Raw genomic sequence first — 18698 nt, 5'->3', positions numbered from 1 at the left:
GAACTAAGCCGAAAAGACAATGAATAGATGAAGTTTTAGTTTTTTTTTTAGTTTTCTTCAAAATATCTTCTTTTGTGTTTAACAGAAGAAAGAATCTCATTAATCTCTCAAAGGTTTGGAACCATTCAAGGGTGAGTACATTATATTTTTGGGTGTACTATCACTTTAAATGTTGGAATTCTAAGCTTTTTTTTCCTAGAATTATTAAAAACAAAGATTTCTTTTACCTCATGACAGTTTTTTTTCATAAGGGACATTCTACCAAAAAAACGTCCATTTCTACTTTTAAAAAAATGTCACAAGGCCTGACCTTTAAGCTTGTCTTCCTCAAAAATTATTCTAAAACAAGCATAAAATCATACATTTCAATGATAGAACACATTCTTGATCACTGTCAGCTTCTCCATCAAATGATGTCACTTCCTCTGAGCCTTAATAGCTTGTGTGTATTGCACGCATTTTATGTTAAATTTAATGCAAATGTGACAGGACTGACAGAAACATCAATTTAATATATTCATTCATTCATTTTTGGCTTTCTTTTCACCAACTTATATCCAGCATATGCTTTACACAGCGGATGCCCTTCCAGCCACAACCCAACACTGGGAAACACCCGTACACTCTTGTATTCACAGATATACACTATGGCCAATTTAGCTTATTCAATTCACCTGTACCACATGTCTTTGGACTGTGGGGGAAACCGGAGCACCCGGAGGAAACCCACGCCAACACGGGGAGAATACAATCAACAGGGAAAAATGCCAACTCCAACAACAGCCGGGCTTTGAACCGGCAACTTTCGAACCCACTGCGCCACTGTGACGCCATTTGTATTATATATTTGTAGTATCTATTTGTAGAACTTATTTATAATTTCATGTTTTTGATCAATTAATGTGAATGATAACAATTTTGCTATTTCAGAAGTTGTTTTTTTTTTTTTTTTTTGCTAAATAATAGTTTTATGGACGTTCAATGGGGTATATGCACACAGACTTTTAATTTGCAGCCAGCCAGCTCGACGGCTTCTGGTGAACTGTCTTTCCATTACAAAATCGCCACATTTAAGATCTGTTTTCTTTAAAAATAAGTCTTCACTGCCTAATAGATATTTGATATAAAGTTAGTCTCAGACCAGAAAAGAAACACTGCATTAAATTCATTTTTTCCTGCCATGTCTTTAAAATATGAAAATGAATTTTACTTCAGGATTTTGAATGGAGTTTCTGTGCTAGCTTGCTGATACTGACGGTGCTAGCTGTTACACGGTCTTTCATCTCATTTTATACTTGAACCACTAAATGAATGCTTAAGTTTATTTAACTGATTGTATTTTAATAAAATTATGATGTTGATGCTGTAAAAGGAACCTTATAAGCTTTAAAATAGTCACAGAAACCTTTCACAGAAAGTTTACAATTGGCTGGAAAACACTTAACTGTGCATATAGCCCATTGGGCAGAGGACAAGGACAGGGTTTGTACATTTGAAAAGTGTTTTTAATAAAAAACTAAAATCTAAGAACCTAATGAATGACATATTCCTTAAAAGAAATAACAGAAATCAACCATCAGTCCATTTTAAAAAAATTTGGGGGATTAAATACTTATTATTCACTGTATTCATGTTTTAATTTCGGGGACAGATAACGAACGTTTCTGGTAGAATGTCCCATAAATTAATAAGCAAGGCAATCAGTTACTTCATTTTAAAATGTGGTCTTAAACCCCAGATAGCAAAATACACTCGGGCCAGTTCCGGCTAGATTGTCGCCTGCCGAAGACTTACCCCTCGGCCCAACTCCGGCTGCCGGACTCGGGCCGGATGCCTGCGGACTCACTGCCCGATTCCGGCCCGAATCAAGCGGGCCAGATGCGGCGGCCTTAAGCGAGCCGACGCTGCGCATCCGCACCGGAATCGGCGCGAGGGTAATGTGCGCTGCGGCCCGGAGCTGGCGCGACTCCGTATTTATACACCTTATAAAACCTTTTGGTATTACATTGGTACTTAATATATGGTATTACAACCATTTGAATTTATACAACAGCAAACACAGGCTATAATGTAAACACAAAGTGTAAGCACTGTGTTTAACCTTTGAATAAAGTGCAAACTGCATACACATTCTGTAACGAAAATAATCAGACAAATGACAAAATAAATAAATGTTAAACGTTTATTAATTGCAAGAAAAAAAATAGTACTAAAATTTTATAAATAATTTTGTAGTGCACAAGAATATCAATATAAAAACAACAATAAAACAACACATTAAAGACACAGAAAGATTTAAACAAAAAAATCTAAAAATTACACACAAACACAGATGTTTTTAAAACAACCCTGTTTTCCCAATAGACTTGAATTAAAAATTTGTACAAACCTAAATATAGAAACCAATTTAAGATATAGCAAGAAACATCTTAAAAATACCAATGACAATCCGTAAAATATCCAAGTCAAACTTGTAAAAAGTACTGCAGAATTCTGAAGAAACATCTTGAAACATTTTTTAATAAAACATTAAAATAATAATAAACAAACAAATATATATATATATATATATATATATATATATATATATATATATATATATATATATATATATAAATAATTGCAGAAGTATAAAGTCAAACTTATTTTTAAATAAACTTGAACAAAATCAATTGCACAAACAGCAAGACATGAGTGAGATGATTATACATTTCATATATATACACGTCTTGTGCAATTTTATATTTATAATTTTATTTGTATTACGTTTATTAAAAATGTATCAAGATGTTTCTTCAGAATTTGGCGCACACACATACATACATACATACATACATACATACCATACATATACACACACACACACACACACACACACATATATATATACACATATACATATACATATATTATATATATATAAATGCAAATGAAAGAAACAAATTGTTCAAGTATCAGGGAACATCCTAATACACTTAAAATGTTGTTTAAAAAATAAAACAAAATAGTGATGTAGACATTTGACACATTAGCTTTCTCTTCTTTCTTCCTCCATCCCTGTCACGGGCAGAGATGTATAAAGTACTAGAGACCCATACTTAAGTAAAAGTACAAGTGCTTTATCAAAAATTGACTTGAGTAGAAGTAGAAGTGCTCTTTAAGCACCATACTTAAGTGGAAGTACAAAAGTATTCAACATTTTTTGTACTTAAGTATTACAAGTAGTTTATTTCAAAATTTACTACTCAAGTACTGAAAGTAAAAGTACAAGTATTGTGTAATGTAGTTATTAAAGAAAGCAGTCAAAATACACTAATTGTTTTGTTTATTTTAAATATCTTTTTGGGGCACTTGATTAAGCAGAACGAAAAGAAACATGGCTTATGATACTGTTTTTCTCTGTAAATAGTTTCTATGGTACAAGAGCTCAAATCGTCAGGCCCTTTTACCAAAAAATGCCTTCACTGATGAGATAATTCAGCATGTTCACTCACATACATACTCTCTCTCTCTCACACACACACACTGCCCTGCACACACCTAAATGTACACTCTCTCCCCCCTCTCACACATTCATACACTCTCACACACACAGTTCTCTCTCTCTCTCTCTCTCTCTCATGCACACACACATTTTTGTGAATTGTGGGGACATTACATAGGTTGCAATTGTTTTTACACTCTCTCTTACACACACACACACACACGCACACACACACACACACAGACGCACACACAGGTACAATCACACTGTTGTTTTCTCTTACGCATTATTCACTCTCACTCACACACACACACACACACACTCACACTTTGGGTGTTTTAAAGTTTGATTGCTTTAAAATAAAAAGCTTTAAACTAAACAAGCAAACTAAGTCCTGCTTCACAAATTCACTTGATTTTGATTTTACTGTAAAAAAAAAAAAAACAGGAAAATGTGTATATTACTGTGTTAAATGAAAATCTGAAATATTTTATGGCTTATGGCTATGATTTAGTAATAATTTTTATTTATTTTTATTATGTTTTTAATGAAATTGGTCTTACAGTTCATATTTTCTGTTGTATATTTATTAATTCTGGTACTTTTACCATAAACCAACATCTCAACCATTTGGTAGAGGCTGATATTTTAGAAATAATGTGATGTGTTGAATAAAAATGCACTGATTGTGTTAACTAGCGACATTTGGAGTTAAGAAATGCAATCAAAAAAGAAATTATATTGCTTTTGTCTTGGTGTGACAGTTAAAGGGGTTTTTGTAATAAAATTTTGTCCTTTAATACAGCAGTCAGATATACGAACTGTGCCCTTAATTTGACCTGCTCAAAGAAAACACTCTTTCTGGATGTATCAAACAAAACTCATGCACAGAAAACAGCACAAGCATTTACAGCTAATAAGCTCATGTCAATATTATCCCGCCTGCTTTTTGAGCGATGACAGGCGGGTCTTACACGTCTATGATTGGTTATTGTCCTCAACAGAAAGGGCTTTAGAAATATAAGCGCTGTTCACCCATGGCGGGAAGAATACGCGATTATCACAGGTAATAGACACAGTGAAGAAAACTTGGCACGCTCATGTCTGGATCCACAGCTTTAACAGCTAAGAAGAGAGGAAAAGTTACCTTACAAACTGGCCAGCGGGTCAAATGTCCAAAGTGAGAGAGCGAGAGATAGGCAGAGGTGAAGTTTTACAACATTTCTCCCTAATAGTACACTAGCGGCTGGTATGCTGTGCCGCCTCGCCCTCGCGCCTCCGTACTTAGCTATAGTATTGCGACATCGCGCATAGGAGATAAATGACGTCATCACGTAATAACCGGGTATGACCTATTACTGAACTGATATCGATCATTTTGACACCCCTAGTAACGAGTAACGATGCAGCACATAAAAAATCTATCGGAGTAAAAGTATTAAACTCATGTAAAATATGTACTTAAGTAAAAGTGGAAGTAGGAGAAAAAAATAATACTCCAGTAAAGTACAGATACTGCCTTTTAGTACTTAAGTACAGTAGTGAAGTAGTTCTACTTCGTTACTATACATCTCTGGTCACGGGCAAGTTGTAGCTACCTTGTAATGCATTTTTCCACTTCTTTATCAGTGGCGTGGTATGGACATTTGTCCTCACTCCATCTGTGATTAAAAGATAAACAGATAATTAGTAGTGAACAAGTACTAATGTAAAAAAAAAAAGAAAAAATTAGGAAAAAAGTAGGCTACCTACGAAGCAAAAAAAACAATAAAAAAAAAACAAATAAACTTAAAACACTTTGAAATTAGCAAGAGCTTGAACTTACCAGTTTCTTCATTTGTTCAGGCTGCTCCTTTAGTTGATTTTCAAGCTTTTCCAAATCAAATTGACCAAAGGAAGGTCAAATGTGTTTACATCTGGAATTTCATCACGTCTGTTTTGGTTTTGTGAGAATCAGGCCCAGCTGCTGCTTTATGACGTTGCATGATTTTAAAACTTCAGTCAGTCGTGCTAAAAAAGAAAAATAACAGATTAGTATAAATCAACCTGTAGCTTATTCTCATACAACTTCTGTAAATACAACAGTGGGTTAGACACTGCTGATATTCTCTAGTTGATCTTTACTTTCTAGCTGCATTAAACCTTAACAAATTTAGTGATGTCTTCAATTCTTACAAAGACATCACGAGATGCAATAAGTTATGTCTTTATCTCAAACTGCACTAGAACAAAGACTGTAAATGTTCATAGGTGTACTGCAGGAGTGTCCAAACATTTTGGGCCGAGGGCCAGATGCAAAAAAACAAACGTCGCGGGCCAAATTTTACATACATCACACAGACACACACACACACATACATATATACATATATATACATATATATATATATATATATATATATATATATATATATATATATATATATATATATATATATATATATATATATATATATGCAGTTGAAGTCAGAATTGTTAGCCCCCCTAAATTATTAGCCACCGTTTATTTTTTCCCCAATTTCTGTTTAACGGAGAGTTAAACATTTTTTTCCACACATTTCTAAACATATTAGTTTTAGTAACTCATTTCTAATAACTGATTTATTTTATCTTTGCCATGATGACAGTAAATAATATTTGACTAGATATTTTTAAGACACTTCTATACAGCTTAAAGTGACATTTAAAGGCTTAACTAGGTTAATCAAGTTAACTAGTCAAGGTAATTAGGCAAGTTATTTTATAACAATGGTTTGTTCTGAAGACTTAAGGGGCTAATAATTTTTACCTTAAAATGGTTCATAAAAAAATTTAAACCGCTTTTTATTCTAGCCGAAATAAAACAAAAGTCTTTCTCCAACATCATTTGGGAAATATTTAAAAAAGAAGAAATACATCAATGAGGGGCTAATAATTCAGACTTCAACTGTGTGTAGACAGACAGACAGACAGATAGACAGATAGACAGATAGATAGATAGATAGATAGATAGATAGATAGATAGATAGATAGATAGACAGATAGACAGATAGATAGATAGATAGATAGATAGATCATAACAAGAACTGCTGCTTAATTGAATGCATGTAATAGCGACACCCGGTGGTTATTTATTGAATTACGTTCATTTTTGTATAGCGGGCCAGATTCTATTGATATTTATAAAAAGCCTCGCGGGCTGCAGATGGCCCGCGGGCCGTAGTTTGGACACGCCTGGTGTACTGGAATGTACAGTATCTGTGCATCTTCATGGTGGTCTTAAGATTTCTGCCATAGTCATTGATGGTGATGGTACTTGTGGTGCTGCATTGATTTCTGAAATCTTCATACCTGCCTTTTATCCAGCCTCTTTGTTCCAAGTAATTTTTCTTCATCACGGTATAGATGCGTCTATACTGTCCCTTGATTAGATACATTTACAAAACAAAACATCACTTTAGTATAGTGCCAGGTTAAAACTCACAGGTTGTAATAGATCAATGACAATGTTGACAGTATGTGTTTAAAATAATTGCAAACAAACCTGTTCTGTCTTGAGATGTATGACAGGCAATCATCGTCCTCATCTGTCTACCAGTCAGAAATCACAGTTGCATGTGGATGTTTTAGTCGAGCTTCCTCATATGCATCTATAATAAAACATCACATTGTTAACCTCCAGTAAAAAAAAAGTTAAAATCCTGAAATACTATCAAAGTTAATTAATGCATATAATACCTATAGTGTAAATAATCAGTACACAGAAGGTTGCACAAGATTTATTCGGAGATTCATGCAGAGTGACAGCCTTATGAATCTGAGACATAGATTTGTAAGATGGCCAAGCACATGCATTATTCTGTACCCATGAAGATTAACCTACCATTGTGAAAAATGTTTGATGATGATAGCCAATAACAATAAACCATTTCAGCTGTTTGTGAAGCAATTAGTAACGTAATGTCTGAAAAGCTCAATCTATGTTGAAAATGTATCAGCAGTTTACAGCTTATAATGGACTTTTAGCACACAACTATAGCATGCCTATTCACGTTCAAAAGAGTGTGCCATTGACTTCTTTGGTCGTGATGTACTGCAAAATGATCTCACTAACCTTTGTTAAACAAGAACAATGAGACTTAACCAACAAATATTGTTACCCATTCATTTAAATCAGAATTTATCACTGTCAATAACATAAAAAAACATCAAAATCTGCTTTAAGACGTTCAGTTTTACATTAACTGACCATTACAGCTTGAACAAAAGATATAATTGATTCACATAGGCTAACACATATGAATTAAAGTGCACACTAATATATTTCTCTTGGATAATTTAAAGAGAATAGTAAACCGTCGAGTTTCGATCACTTTTCGTGACTAACTGCATAAACAAAATAAACAATAATATTTTATTAATCCAAAACGATTAGTTTTTATTTACACATAATCACAGAATTAATACTGTTGGATAAGTAAACGCCTGTAGAATGATTTTTTTCAACATCCACGGTACTTTATAATGTTAAATCAGGAAAAAAACACGTTTTGCCAAGTTAGTTAATGGATTCGTCTACAGAAACTTTCTTTAACGCAAAGTTAGCATACACACAAATTCGTTTCATGTTTCTTTAAAATAATTAAAATAGTTTTCAGTTACTACACACGTTACAATCTAACATTGTGTTAAAGGAAAATGAACTTTCAGGCTGTTTGTAACTGTTAGCGTTAGCATACATTAGCTCCAGTCGTGTTTCTTAAAGCAAGTTACATTTCGTATCAAACTGTTTTAAATTACTAAACGCTGTTACAACCAAACACCGTGGAAATGTTTTAAGCTCTAAATTCGCTAATTATACAGTACACAAGCAGTAAAAAGCTTACCTTTCTGACCGGGATCCACGTGAAGTCTTTAAAAAAACCAAACTTTTTCTTCTTGTGATCTTCGTGCCATGGTGGTTGACAAACAGCTTTTTGGAGCATTACCGCCACCGTCTGGATTGGAGTGTGGATCATGAGTTTAGTCACGCATGTGTTTATTATGAAACCAACTTCTGCTTTAAAACAAAAACAGTCAGCACAGGAGCGTGCTATCTCAAAATTAAGCGAATTTTACATAGTTTTTCTCTAGATGACATGTATAATCTATTTATAAATAATATTGTTTTGTTTGCGTCTAAACATTGCGACCATCCACACTAAATATTCTTTTTTTTTTTTTTTTTGCTATCGTACCATGAATATTTTCTCAAATTATCATTAAACGTGGAGCTAACAGATTGCTAGATAAAATAAGAACTTAATCGGTTGCCATCAGCCTTAATCGGTTGCCATATGGTTGACCGGAATCGGGCCAGTGCTTTACAGCCGCATCACAACCGCATGTGCGCGAGCGAGCTGCGGGCCGCACTCGGCCCGGATAACACTCGCCGATGCCGAGTCGGAGCCGGAGGCGCCGGAGGGCAGCCGAGCTCGGGCCGATTACTGCCTGCTATCTGGGACTGGTCTTACTAACTGTACAATATGGACTGAGTGGAAAACCAGTTGAAACAGCTTAGCCAAGCTTGAAAACCAGCTAAAACAAGTAACTTCCAGCTTAAACCAGCAAAAAACACATTTTCTTGACACTTTTTATGTGCAAATACACTTTAATAAATACTGTGTATTCAATGAAGACATAAATATAGCATTTAGTATTTAGACAATTTACGAAAACCCCTCATGCGGCCTACTGTTGCTATGGCTACCCCGTAAAGGAGAACACATTTCTGTTGCCAGTCTTAATAACTTCTATGAAGATTGACACATTTCAAAACCATTAAAACGTTGCTTCAAAATCTACCTTTTCTCATCTTGCTGTTTTTGGTATCCTTTTAAAAGACTTTAACCGTTTTAGGAAGCATTTCTGACCGCCCGCACCACACCACGACATCTGATAATGCATTTTAGTGTTGGAGGCAGCAGGAACTGTCGAAATGAACTGTAGTAACCCCCGAGCTCATTGAAAATTCATTGTGTGTGACTGGCTGGTCGCACAGTGAGCCTGTTGCGGTGCTAAATAAGCGCATCTACACAAATAACTTCTGTTTTACTCCTATTAATATACATAAGAACAACCCACGTAAGAAACAGATGTATTAGGTTATCGTTAAAGATACCAACGCGACGCTGCTTTAGCACGTTGTGATAACCGGTGTTAAACGTTTGCAATAAAACGCAACATGCACTGAAATGGAATCAAAACACGCTAACGTTATTTATAATGTCTAAATGCAGCTCTATGCAGCACGCGTCTATATGCGTGTCTTGTCTCTCTAGAGATGCTGCTTTGAACTGTAGTGACCTCGGATAACAAACACTGACACACGCATGTCCGGATCCCCCGCTCAATGAATCGCAATTTACAGACACAAAATAAACATTCAACTTACACGAATATCGCCCTCGCACGTGCACGAGACTACGATGTCCGACGATTATTCTTCTGTCGGATGCCAACCATGTTGACGGAGGAATGAACGGAGTGGTTGGCGGTCTCAAGGAAAAGGCATTCCTACCGAAGAGACGCGGCTCGGCACCGGGACTCGTATCACATCATCCCGCAGCCATTACAGATCGCCACAGTGATCGGTACTGAGCATGTGCACCGCGGAGAGCGGATTAGCGAGCGCCGTGGCATCATGAGGGCACAGAGACTGAAAGCGAGAGAGGAGGAGAGGGGGTGGATATAGGTGAAATGATAAGAGTCACACCAGACGACTCAGCATTCACGTTGCCTACTGTGCGATAAAGATTAAATGCGCTATAATGAAGATCACGAGCTGTGGATAATAGAAAAACGATAAGGGATTTTAATTATTAGTGTCTGTAATGGTGGCTCTTTACTTTGATAATATTTCTTTTCCACTCCCGCTACATTGCGATTTCTATAGGCTAAAACGGTATATAATAACAATTATTAAAATAACATTTTCCAGAAACATTACATGAAATAATTTTACATTTTTATGATTCATTGGCTTAAAGGGTTAATAATGAAATATTTATTACAATGTTATTTATTTATTATGTTAATATTAATATTAACATAATATAACATATTAATATTTATTATGTTATAAATACACACACACACACACACACACACACACACACACACACACACACATATATATATATATATATATATATATATATATATATATATATATATATATATATATATATATATTAAATGTTTTTCTTTTTTAAATATTTCACAAATGGTGTTTAACTTGCTTTATTTTGGCTAGAAGTTTTGGCTAGAATTTTTTATTTATTTATTTATTTTTGTTGCTTTTTAAGCCAAAAGACAATTTTGAAACAATTTTAAGGTCAAAATTAGTAGCCACTTTAAGCTATATATATATATATATATATATATATATATATATATATATATATATATATATATATATATATATGGAGCATATTTGCAGAACAAACCATTAATATACAATGACTTGCCTAATTATCCTATCCTTAGTTAACCCAATTAACCTAGTTAAGCCTTTAAATGTCACTTTAGTCTGTATAGAAGGGTCTTGAAAAATATCTAGTAAAATATCATGTACTGTCATCATGGCAAAGATAAAATAAATCAGTTATTAGAAATGAGTTATTAAAACTATTATGTTTGGAAATGAGAATTGATAGGACACAGCTCCGGATGCGCTCATCAATGTAGCATCATTTTTGTGACACTGTATAATAATAATTCATATTTTTACATTACTGTGATGGTTGGGTTTAGGCTTGGGGTAGGGGTACGTTAAGAAATACAATTTATTGGGTAATTTATTAAATAACAATCAATACTCGGTACAACTACTGTTTTTACTATACTGTGATGGTTGAGTTTAGGGGAAGATGATAATAAAATACAATTAATGGGGAATTTAATAATATAAATAATTCTCGGTAACTTCCGGGCGAACACGTATCTGATCTAGCAACAACCATTTTTTGCTTGATTAGCTTGTCAGATGGCCATCAAGTTTTAAAATGAAAAATGTTGCCTATTGTCATTTATTAGACAAAAATTTTTTTTTTAAATTTTGCCATATAGCAAATAGCAATTTACAATTTTTCTAACCTTTCGTTTAAATAAGAAAAATTGAAAAATTCATGTATGACCACAATAATCTAATTAGTACAAAACTAATTAGTTTGGTGCTTCAAACTTATTTATTGGCCTTAAAGCCTTTTCCAATTGGTTATCATCACTATTTATTAATATTATTATTTATTTCAAGCCTCTTCAACTGCTCCAGAACGCAGCAGCACGAGTGGTCTTCAATGAACCTAAACGAGCACATCACTCCGCTGCTGGTCCGTTTGCACTGGCTGCCAGTTGCTGCTCGCATCAAATTCAAAGCTCTGATGTTTGCCTACAAAGTGACTTCTGGCCTTGCTCCTTCTTATCTGCTCTCACTTCTGCAGATCTATGTGCCCTCCAGAAACTTGCGTTCTGTGAATGTACGTCGCCTCGTGGTTCCATCCCAAAGAGGGAAGAAATCACTATCGCGAATGCTCACGCTCAATCTGCCCAGTTGGTGGAATGAACTCCCTAACTGTATCAGAACAGCAGAGTCACTCGCAATTTTCAAGAAACGACTAAAAACTCACCTATTTAGTCTCCACTTCACTTCCTAATCTGCAATTGCCTCTCTGAATATCACACTTACTGTACCCAAAAAAAAAAAAAATACTAATACTTTCCTTCTTAGACTTTACAGACCTGAAACTTGCCTATAGCACTTATTCATTGTTGCTCTTATAGTTGTGTAAATTGCTTCCTTGTCCTCATTTGTAAGTCGCTTTGGATAAAAGCGTCTGCTAAATGACTAAATGTAAATGTAAATTTATTATTGCATAGCAGTCAAAATGTGCTCATGTTTGGGACAAATTCTGGACCTTTGTAAGTGGGGGGTGGATCTCCCTGGCTATGGGCCTGCATATATTTTATAGTATATATATATATATATATATATATATATATATATATATATATATATATATATATATATATATATATATATATATATATATATATATACTATAAAGTTTTACCATTTTTTAACAATGCCATGTTTTTAGACAACTTCAGAAGAGTTAAATAACATTTTATTTTGATCAATTGACATTTTTGGGAATTTTCTAATTGACTTTTTTATTTGAAATTGGGAAGAAACTTCCTTTAAAAACATTTTTTATATACATATAAAGAAACACTGAATGCCATTTCAGTTTTTTTTCTGTAACAATCTGAATATAAGATTGTTTGTTCTTGTTTGACTTGTTGTGTGTTGTGATGGATATAAAGAAAGAGTGTTTCTAATTTGTGTATAATGACACAATCTAAAGAGACATAATTCTGTTTCTGCTTTCACATGCAGAAGCAAAAAAAAAGCATGTGGTTAAAAACTGATGACCTTAATCACACTTTGTGGGGAATTATCATCTCCAAATCCCTAGTCCTTTTGTGGTAAAGCCGCAGCCATCTCAGCTTTTCACCAGGCTGAACTTCCCTCCTGTGTAAACATATGATTAAGCATCATTTACGGAGTATGATGTATCTCCCATGAATACAGTAAATATCCATTCAGTAATAAAACACAGCTGATCACATGTTAACCCACAACAACAGTCCCAGAGCAGTTGTTTTGTGGCAATATTTAACCCAGAACAACTTGGACTATCAAACCCATAATCACATAAATCGTATACCTTAAATTCTTTTAACACTTGACACTATTAATATTCTGAGGGAGCGATCTCTATTCAGACATACCTGTGTATTTGCATAAAATTACCATGCACTTCAGTGGACAGTGGGTTCATTATAAGATAATATATTTAATTATAGGCTCAGGGAGTGTGTCTGCTACCTACATATAGACTGTAGATCATTTAATTATGAGTATGTAGATGTTTCTATCAGCCTGCCAGTGAGAGCACAAGTCCCAGTGGGAGTGAGCCAATATTCCCTTTTAGTCTCTATACTTCAAAAGTAGGTCAGCAATCTGTACCCTCTTCACTGTCTCTCATGATGATGTTGAGGAAATGATTCTTGGATCAAAGTTTTATGTCACACTTGCCCTGAAAAAAAATAAAATAACGATGGACTGTAGCCGTCTTAAGACGTTCTATATAGGCCTATTGCACATCAAGAACATTGATATATCCATGAGAGCAAATAATACTGTACCATTCTGTTTATTGTTTGTCATCTGCCACTTTAAATACAAGAATAATAGATTCTTGGCTGCTATTTTTATTATTATTCATCTACTGAGAAAAAAAGAAAATGCATTCCATTTGTATTGATCCTCCTTGCCTTTTACAATTTTTAATTATAATTATTTTATAGTTATTGGTGTGAATGGGCCTTAAAGGGAAAGTTCACCAAAAATTAACATCTAACTTTAATTTACTCACTTTCAGACCATCCAAGTTTTTGACTTTTTTTTTTTTTTTTTCATTAGAAGGACTTTAAAGGGCACCTATGATGACGATAATCTTTTGTAGGCTCTTTGGACAATAAGACAAACACAATAAGTCTCTTTTTAAAAATTTCCTGACGTTAAAATAGGATCCAAATCCCTCCCACTTTGAGGCCCACCACAATGTGACGTAGGAGTGCGGTTTCCCCGCCCACCAAATTGATTGACAGCCATGTATTAACATGTCTCCGTAGAAATATGTATAATCATATCAACAAGACAGGATGTGTGCAAAGCAACTGGGATTAAATTGTTCAGGTCTCTGTGATCATCAATCATCATCAGATGTGATCAAGAATGAGTTTTACAAGTTTTATTGTCGATTTCACCATCTTTATTTTATCACCACAGCTGCATGTCAGTTCAATTATAAAAGAAGATGCTTCAATCCCGGTTTGTGGACGTTAAATTGTTTTTTTTTTTTTTTGTATATTAACGTGTATCTATACAGCAGTGGATATCAATATTAATGCAAAGTTAAACATGTCCACTGTGTGTGCGTCTGTCTGTGTGTGTGCGTAAACTTTGTAGCGACATTGTGTGTGACTCAACGTCACAGAAAGGCTCCACAACAAATACATCAAATAATAATCATTGGTAAAGTTCTTACTATAGTATTTCTCACAAACGTTATGTGAGATCTGATCCCTTCATGTCTGTCACTGTGCTGTTTATCTGATGCAGGCAAAAATGAAGGCACACTCTGACAGGCATGTGGGAACAGTGGACGGGGAGAACTAGCATTAAAGGCACAGGCAACAAAAACAGCTACATTGTGTTCAGAGCAGAAAAATATTCTGAAAGGTATAATAAATAATCTGATGGGTGTTTTGAGTTGAAACTTTGCAGACACATTCTGGTGACAAAAAAAGACTTATCTGAAATCTTGAAAAAGGGGTAAAATTACATTTCCTTTAATGAACATTTTTGGCTAGAATTGTGGTCCTTGATTATCCGTAACTTGTAAGTTGACGACAACCAGAGTGAAAAAAAAACATGCGCATAATACCTGTTTGGAGATTTTTTTATTATTTATTTTTGCCTGCCCATGTGCCATTAGACATACATCCATTCATTTTGTTTTTGGCTTAGTCCCATATAAATCTGGGGTTGCCACAGCGGAATGAACCGCCAACTTCGGCAAAGTCCCTTATTAATGGGGTTGCTACAGCAGAATGAACCACCAACTTATCCAGCATATGTTTTACACAGTGGATGCCCTTCCAGCTGCAACCCATCTCTGGGAAACATCCATACACTCATTCACACTGATACACTTCGATCAATTTTTACCCAACCCAATTCACCTATAACGCATATCTTTGGTGGAGAACATGCAAGGAGAACATGCAAACTCCACACAGAAATGCCAACTGACCCAGTTGAGTCTCAAACCAGCGACAGCACTACCTACTGTGGCACTGCGTCACCCCTGCCTTTAGATATTAACTTGTATTATACAATTCACCAAGGACTACATTCTTAGCTAAAAATTTCTTTAATGTTCTTCACACATGGGAAAAAAACATACTGGATGTCCGTGTGATTGTTCCAATGTGACTATAAGAAATGTCGCTGCACAGTAAAACCCAACAGTCAGGTTTATCAAAAGAATTAAGTGCAGTTAACTCAAAATTTGGAGGAGTTAAAGTTGTTTAATGATCCCCTGCTAAGATTTTAATTGATTGATTGTGTATCATTTATGTTAATGATGTGACTGAGGTTGCTGAAGTTTTGTTTCTCTTCATTAATTCTGCTTGTTAACAGCAGGTCTTCATCATTATTGCTCATAAAGACACAATCGCACAAATACCTCATTACTTCAACTTAAATGGAGTAAGTTCACAGCACTCATGTAGATAAGTTTTTGAACTTAAATAGTTTGTAGCAATCGGTTTGCTCAAACAATTTGAGTTGCCTTAACGTATTGGGTTTTACAGTACCCAGTTGGTTTGAGTTCTCTTAATTTATTGGGTTTCACTGTGCTCAAATTGTCATGTATTTAAATGGATTAAGTTCACAGTACTCGTTAGGATAATTTTTTTAACTTAAATAGTTTGTTGCAATCCGTTTCCTCAAATGGTTTGAGTTACCTTAACTTATTGGGTTTAACAGTGTGGATAAAAAAGTGAAGAACATGTAAGGTCCACCCAGTTGGCCCAATGCCGGTGTCCACTGGTGGATGAAGGTTTAATGCCTGTTCGGTCTTTCCAGTGCAAAATGTTGATTTACCTTAAATTTAACTCATATCTGACTCCAATTTTAGTATGAGGTGGTTTAGAATATTAATATATTTATCTTTAGTTTTATCTGACTCCAATCATAAAACATTAAGAAGATTATATCAATATATAATTTAGATTAATGTTTGAACCTTTTGTCTTCACTAGTAACTATCTGTTGTAAATGAGGGCGATGCCAACCCTCTTGTGCACCACCAGAGGAAACCATCGCCAGAATTCTGATTCGACTCACGGACTCAAAATCCCATAAGCCCTGCTACCTGGCACTGATTACGGTCCAGGTGCAACTCATCAGCTCTCGTGTATATATACCACACTCACGCTCCGGTTCGTTGCGAAGTCTTGATTTGCCTGGCTGTCATTTCTGAGCGTTCCATACTCCCTGCTTCGGACTGATCTGTGTTTCTGACCCTGTGCTTGTTCTACGATTACGAAAGACATCTGCCTGCCCCTGATCTCCAGCCTGTTATTCTGACCAGTAAGATATCTGCCTGCCTTTGAACTTTTGCCTGTCCCACGTTCTGTCTCCTGGATTGCCCCTTTGTGTTTGTTTGTATGTGTGCTCTTAATAAAGCTTGCAAATGGATTCAATGCCTTCTGACTCATCACAACACTATCACATCCGTTCATTCGGGTGCTCATGTCGCTCAGAGAAATCGCCTCGGCTGAAGGCATCCCTCACGGTCACACTCTGGTCAGTCTTGAATATTAAACAGAGGTAATTGACTAATACTTTAGATGGCCGCTACCAGCGCGCTCGTTCTAAAATACTTTAGTTAGTCCCGCTTAGGTGTACACCCTTGAGTTAAGACAATCATCATTTCTAATTAGAGGTTAGGGCATTATTATAAATGTACCCGACTACTGGACTCTATAGTAACTTTGGTTTTCACCAAGCCCATAGTTTCCCATATGAACTTAATTTAGAATAATATTACCTTCAAACAAAGGTCGGGTACCCAATCTAGGTTAGTCGTGCAGAATCCTTGTTGACCTAGACACCTAAGTACACTTGAATCAATATCAAGAGTCAGTCGGATCCCTAAAACATAATTAGTGTGTCCAATGCTCCATCTCAACTGGATTTTAGTCCGTCTACTGACCTGACGCAAGACGTGCGGAAACAAGGATACAGCGCAATCTACTAGAACTAATAATTACAGAGTGAGCAAAATATGGTCAAACATTATAATTTATTAGTCAGGTAAATGTATTATGCCAATTCAATCAGTCAATTCATAAATGATCAATACAAAACATCAAATTATCAAAGATAAATCCAAGATGAAAAGATGCATATACCTGACTTCAAATTTTACATAAAGTGGAGCGTAAGCTCCATGTTACAGGCTGATCTGGGTAGGCAGAATCGCCCTGAGCCTTTCTCAAACCTTACCTTAAATAATCCAAGAATTCCCTCAAGGAAAGGGGTGTGTGCATAACAAAAGGCATTTGCATTTAGTGCTGCCAGTGGAAAAGTCACACCCTTCACAGTGGTTCAAAAGATACCCGAAGTTATATATTTATTGTTTTGATTATGTCTATTTTTGAGAGAATGAGACCATTGTACCAGTCGCACTGAGACATTTCAAATAATATGAAACATGATAGATAAAGGCACTTTGGTTAATCTAGAACATTCAAACCTTGAAATGACCATATGTGTGAGATGGGGTGGATGAGTTTCAGCAGACTCAGATGCAAATGCAGCAGGAGCTGGTTTTTCCCGCATTCCCACCTGCTGGGTTGGGGAGTCACCAGTCTCTGTTTTCAGCTCATGTTTTGAATTGTCAAAGACATCAAAATATTTGCAATATTTCAACTCTTACAAACATATTTATCCAAATACAGACAGACAATGTACTGATTGTCTGTGCTTGAACATTTTTTTATGGGGTTTCATTCCCTTTCAACTTCCTCATTCAAACCCAATTATGAATTTTGGTGTTTATTTTCAGTAACAAGTGATGTGCTCAAAACTCATTTTGGCATTTCCCTTTCATTTATTAATTTTGTTAAACTATTTTTGTTTATTACCAACATCAGCTAATGAATGGCAAGTCTGTTTGTGTAAGTTCCTCAAATAATTAGTCATGAATCACAAATTGTATCATTTCCAAAAACCCAGCACTTGTGTTTTACACATCAGGCAATTCATGGTGGTTAAGTTTCACTCACACTTGTGTTTTTTCCAGACTTTGGTAGAGGGTTAGTTTGTCACACAATCAGTAATCAATTCATTAAAGTGGTTATTTTGCTGTGATCCTGGAAATCTGTTGAAATGGAGGGAATAGCACTTCCTCGTGCTCCACATTGAGCTGTGACTGTAATTTCTCTCTTGATCAGTCTTGCGTGTGATCTACAATGAAAGAAAAGACATTTGCACATAATTAGGACCCTAACAATGTCCGTGCCTGTTTAGTAAAGTGCACACTGCATGAGACTT

General features: G+C 35.2%; 2 protein-coding genes across 12 annotated transcripts in view; both read right to left on the bottom strand.

The window, feature by feature from the left end:
* The window catches only part of rnf145a (ring finger protein 145a), a 52227-nt gene extending 42137 nt beyond the window's left edge, over positions 1–10090 (bottom strand). For 2 of the 7 annotated variants that reach the window (XR_015507711.1, XM_087281803.1), the window contains exons 1-5: positions 8350–8405; positions 7008–7113; positions 6819–6885; positions 5310–5494; positions 5083–5145 (exon numbers count right to left, since the gene is read on the bottom strand). The gene's annotated coding sequence lies outside the window, so the exon portion shown is untranslated. Of the gene's footprint in view, positions 1–5082; positions 5146–5309; positions 5495–6814; positions 6886–7007; positions 7114–8349; positions 8406–9307; positions 9408–9896 lie in introns of those variants that run through there. The other 5 variants (XM_087281802.1, XM_087281805.1, XR_015507712.1 and 2 more) reach the window with 3 other exon arrangements.
* A 2538-nt stretch (positions 10091–12628) lies between these two features.
* il12ba (interleukin 12Ba) overlaps positions 12629–18698 on the bottom strand; it is a 160590-nt gene continuing 154520 nt past the window's right edge. For 4 of the 5 annotated variants that reach the window (XM_087280388.1, XM_087280386.1, XM_087280389.1 and 1 more), the window contains 2 exons: positions 18431–18611; positions 12629–13037 (listed from right to left, as the gene is read on the bottom strand). In XM_087280388.1, the coding sequence (XP_087136514.1) occupies positions 18485–18611 (127 nt within the window). In that variant the 3' untranslated portion in view covers positions 12629–13037; positions 18431–18484. Of the gene's footprint in view, positions 13038–15017; positions 16403–16866; positions 18612–18698 lie in introns of those variants that run through there. The other variant, XM_087280387.1, reaches the window with a different exon arrangement.

This window comes from Danio rerio, chromosome 14 (assembly GCF_052040795.2).
Source record: "Danio rerio strain M-AB ecotype USA chromosome 14, GRCz13ab, whole genome shotgun sequence".
Taxonomy (NCBI): Eukaryota; Metazoa; Chordata; class Actinopteri; order Cypriniformes; family Danionidae; genus Danio; species Danio rerio.
The sequence above is the reverse complement of the archived record's forward strand: the minus strand, read 5'-3'. Positions and strand labels throughout refer to the sequence as shown.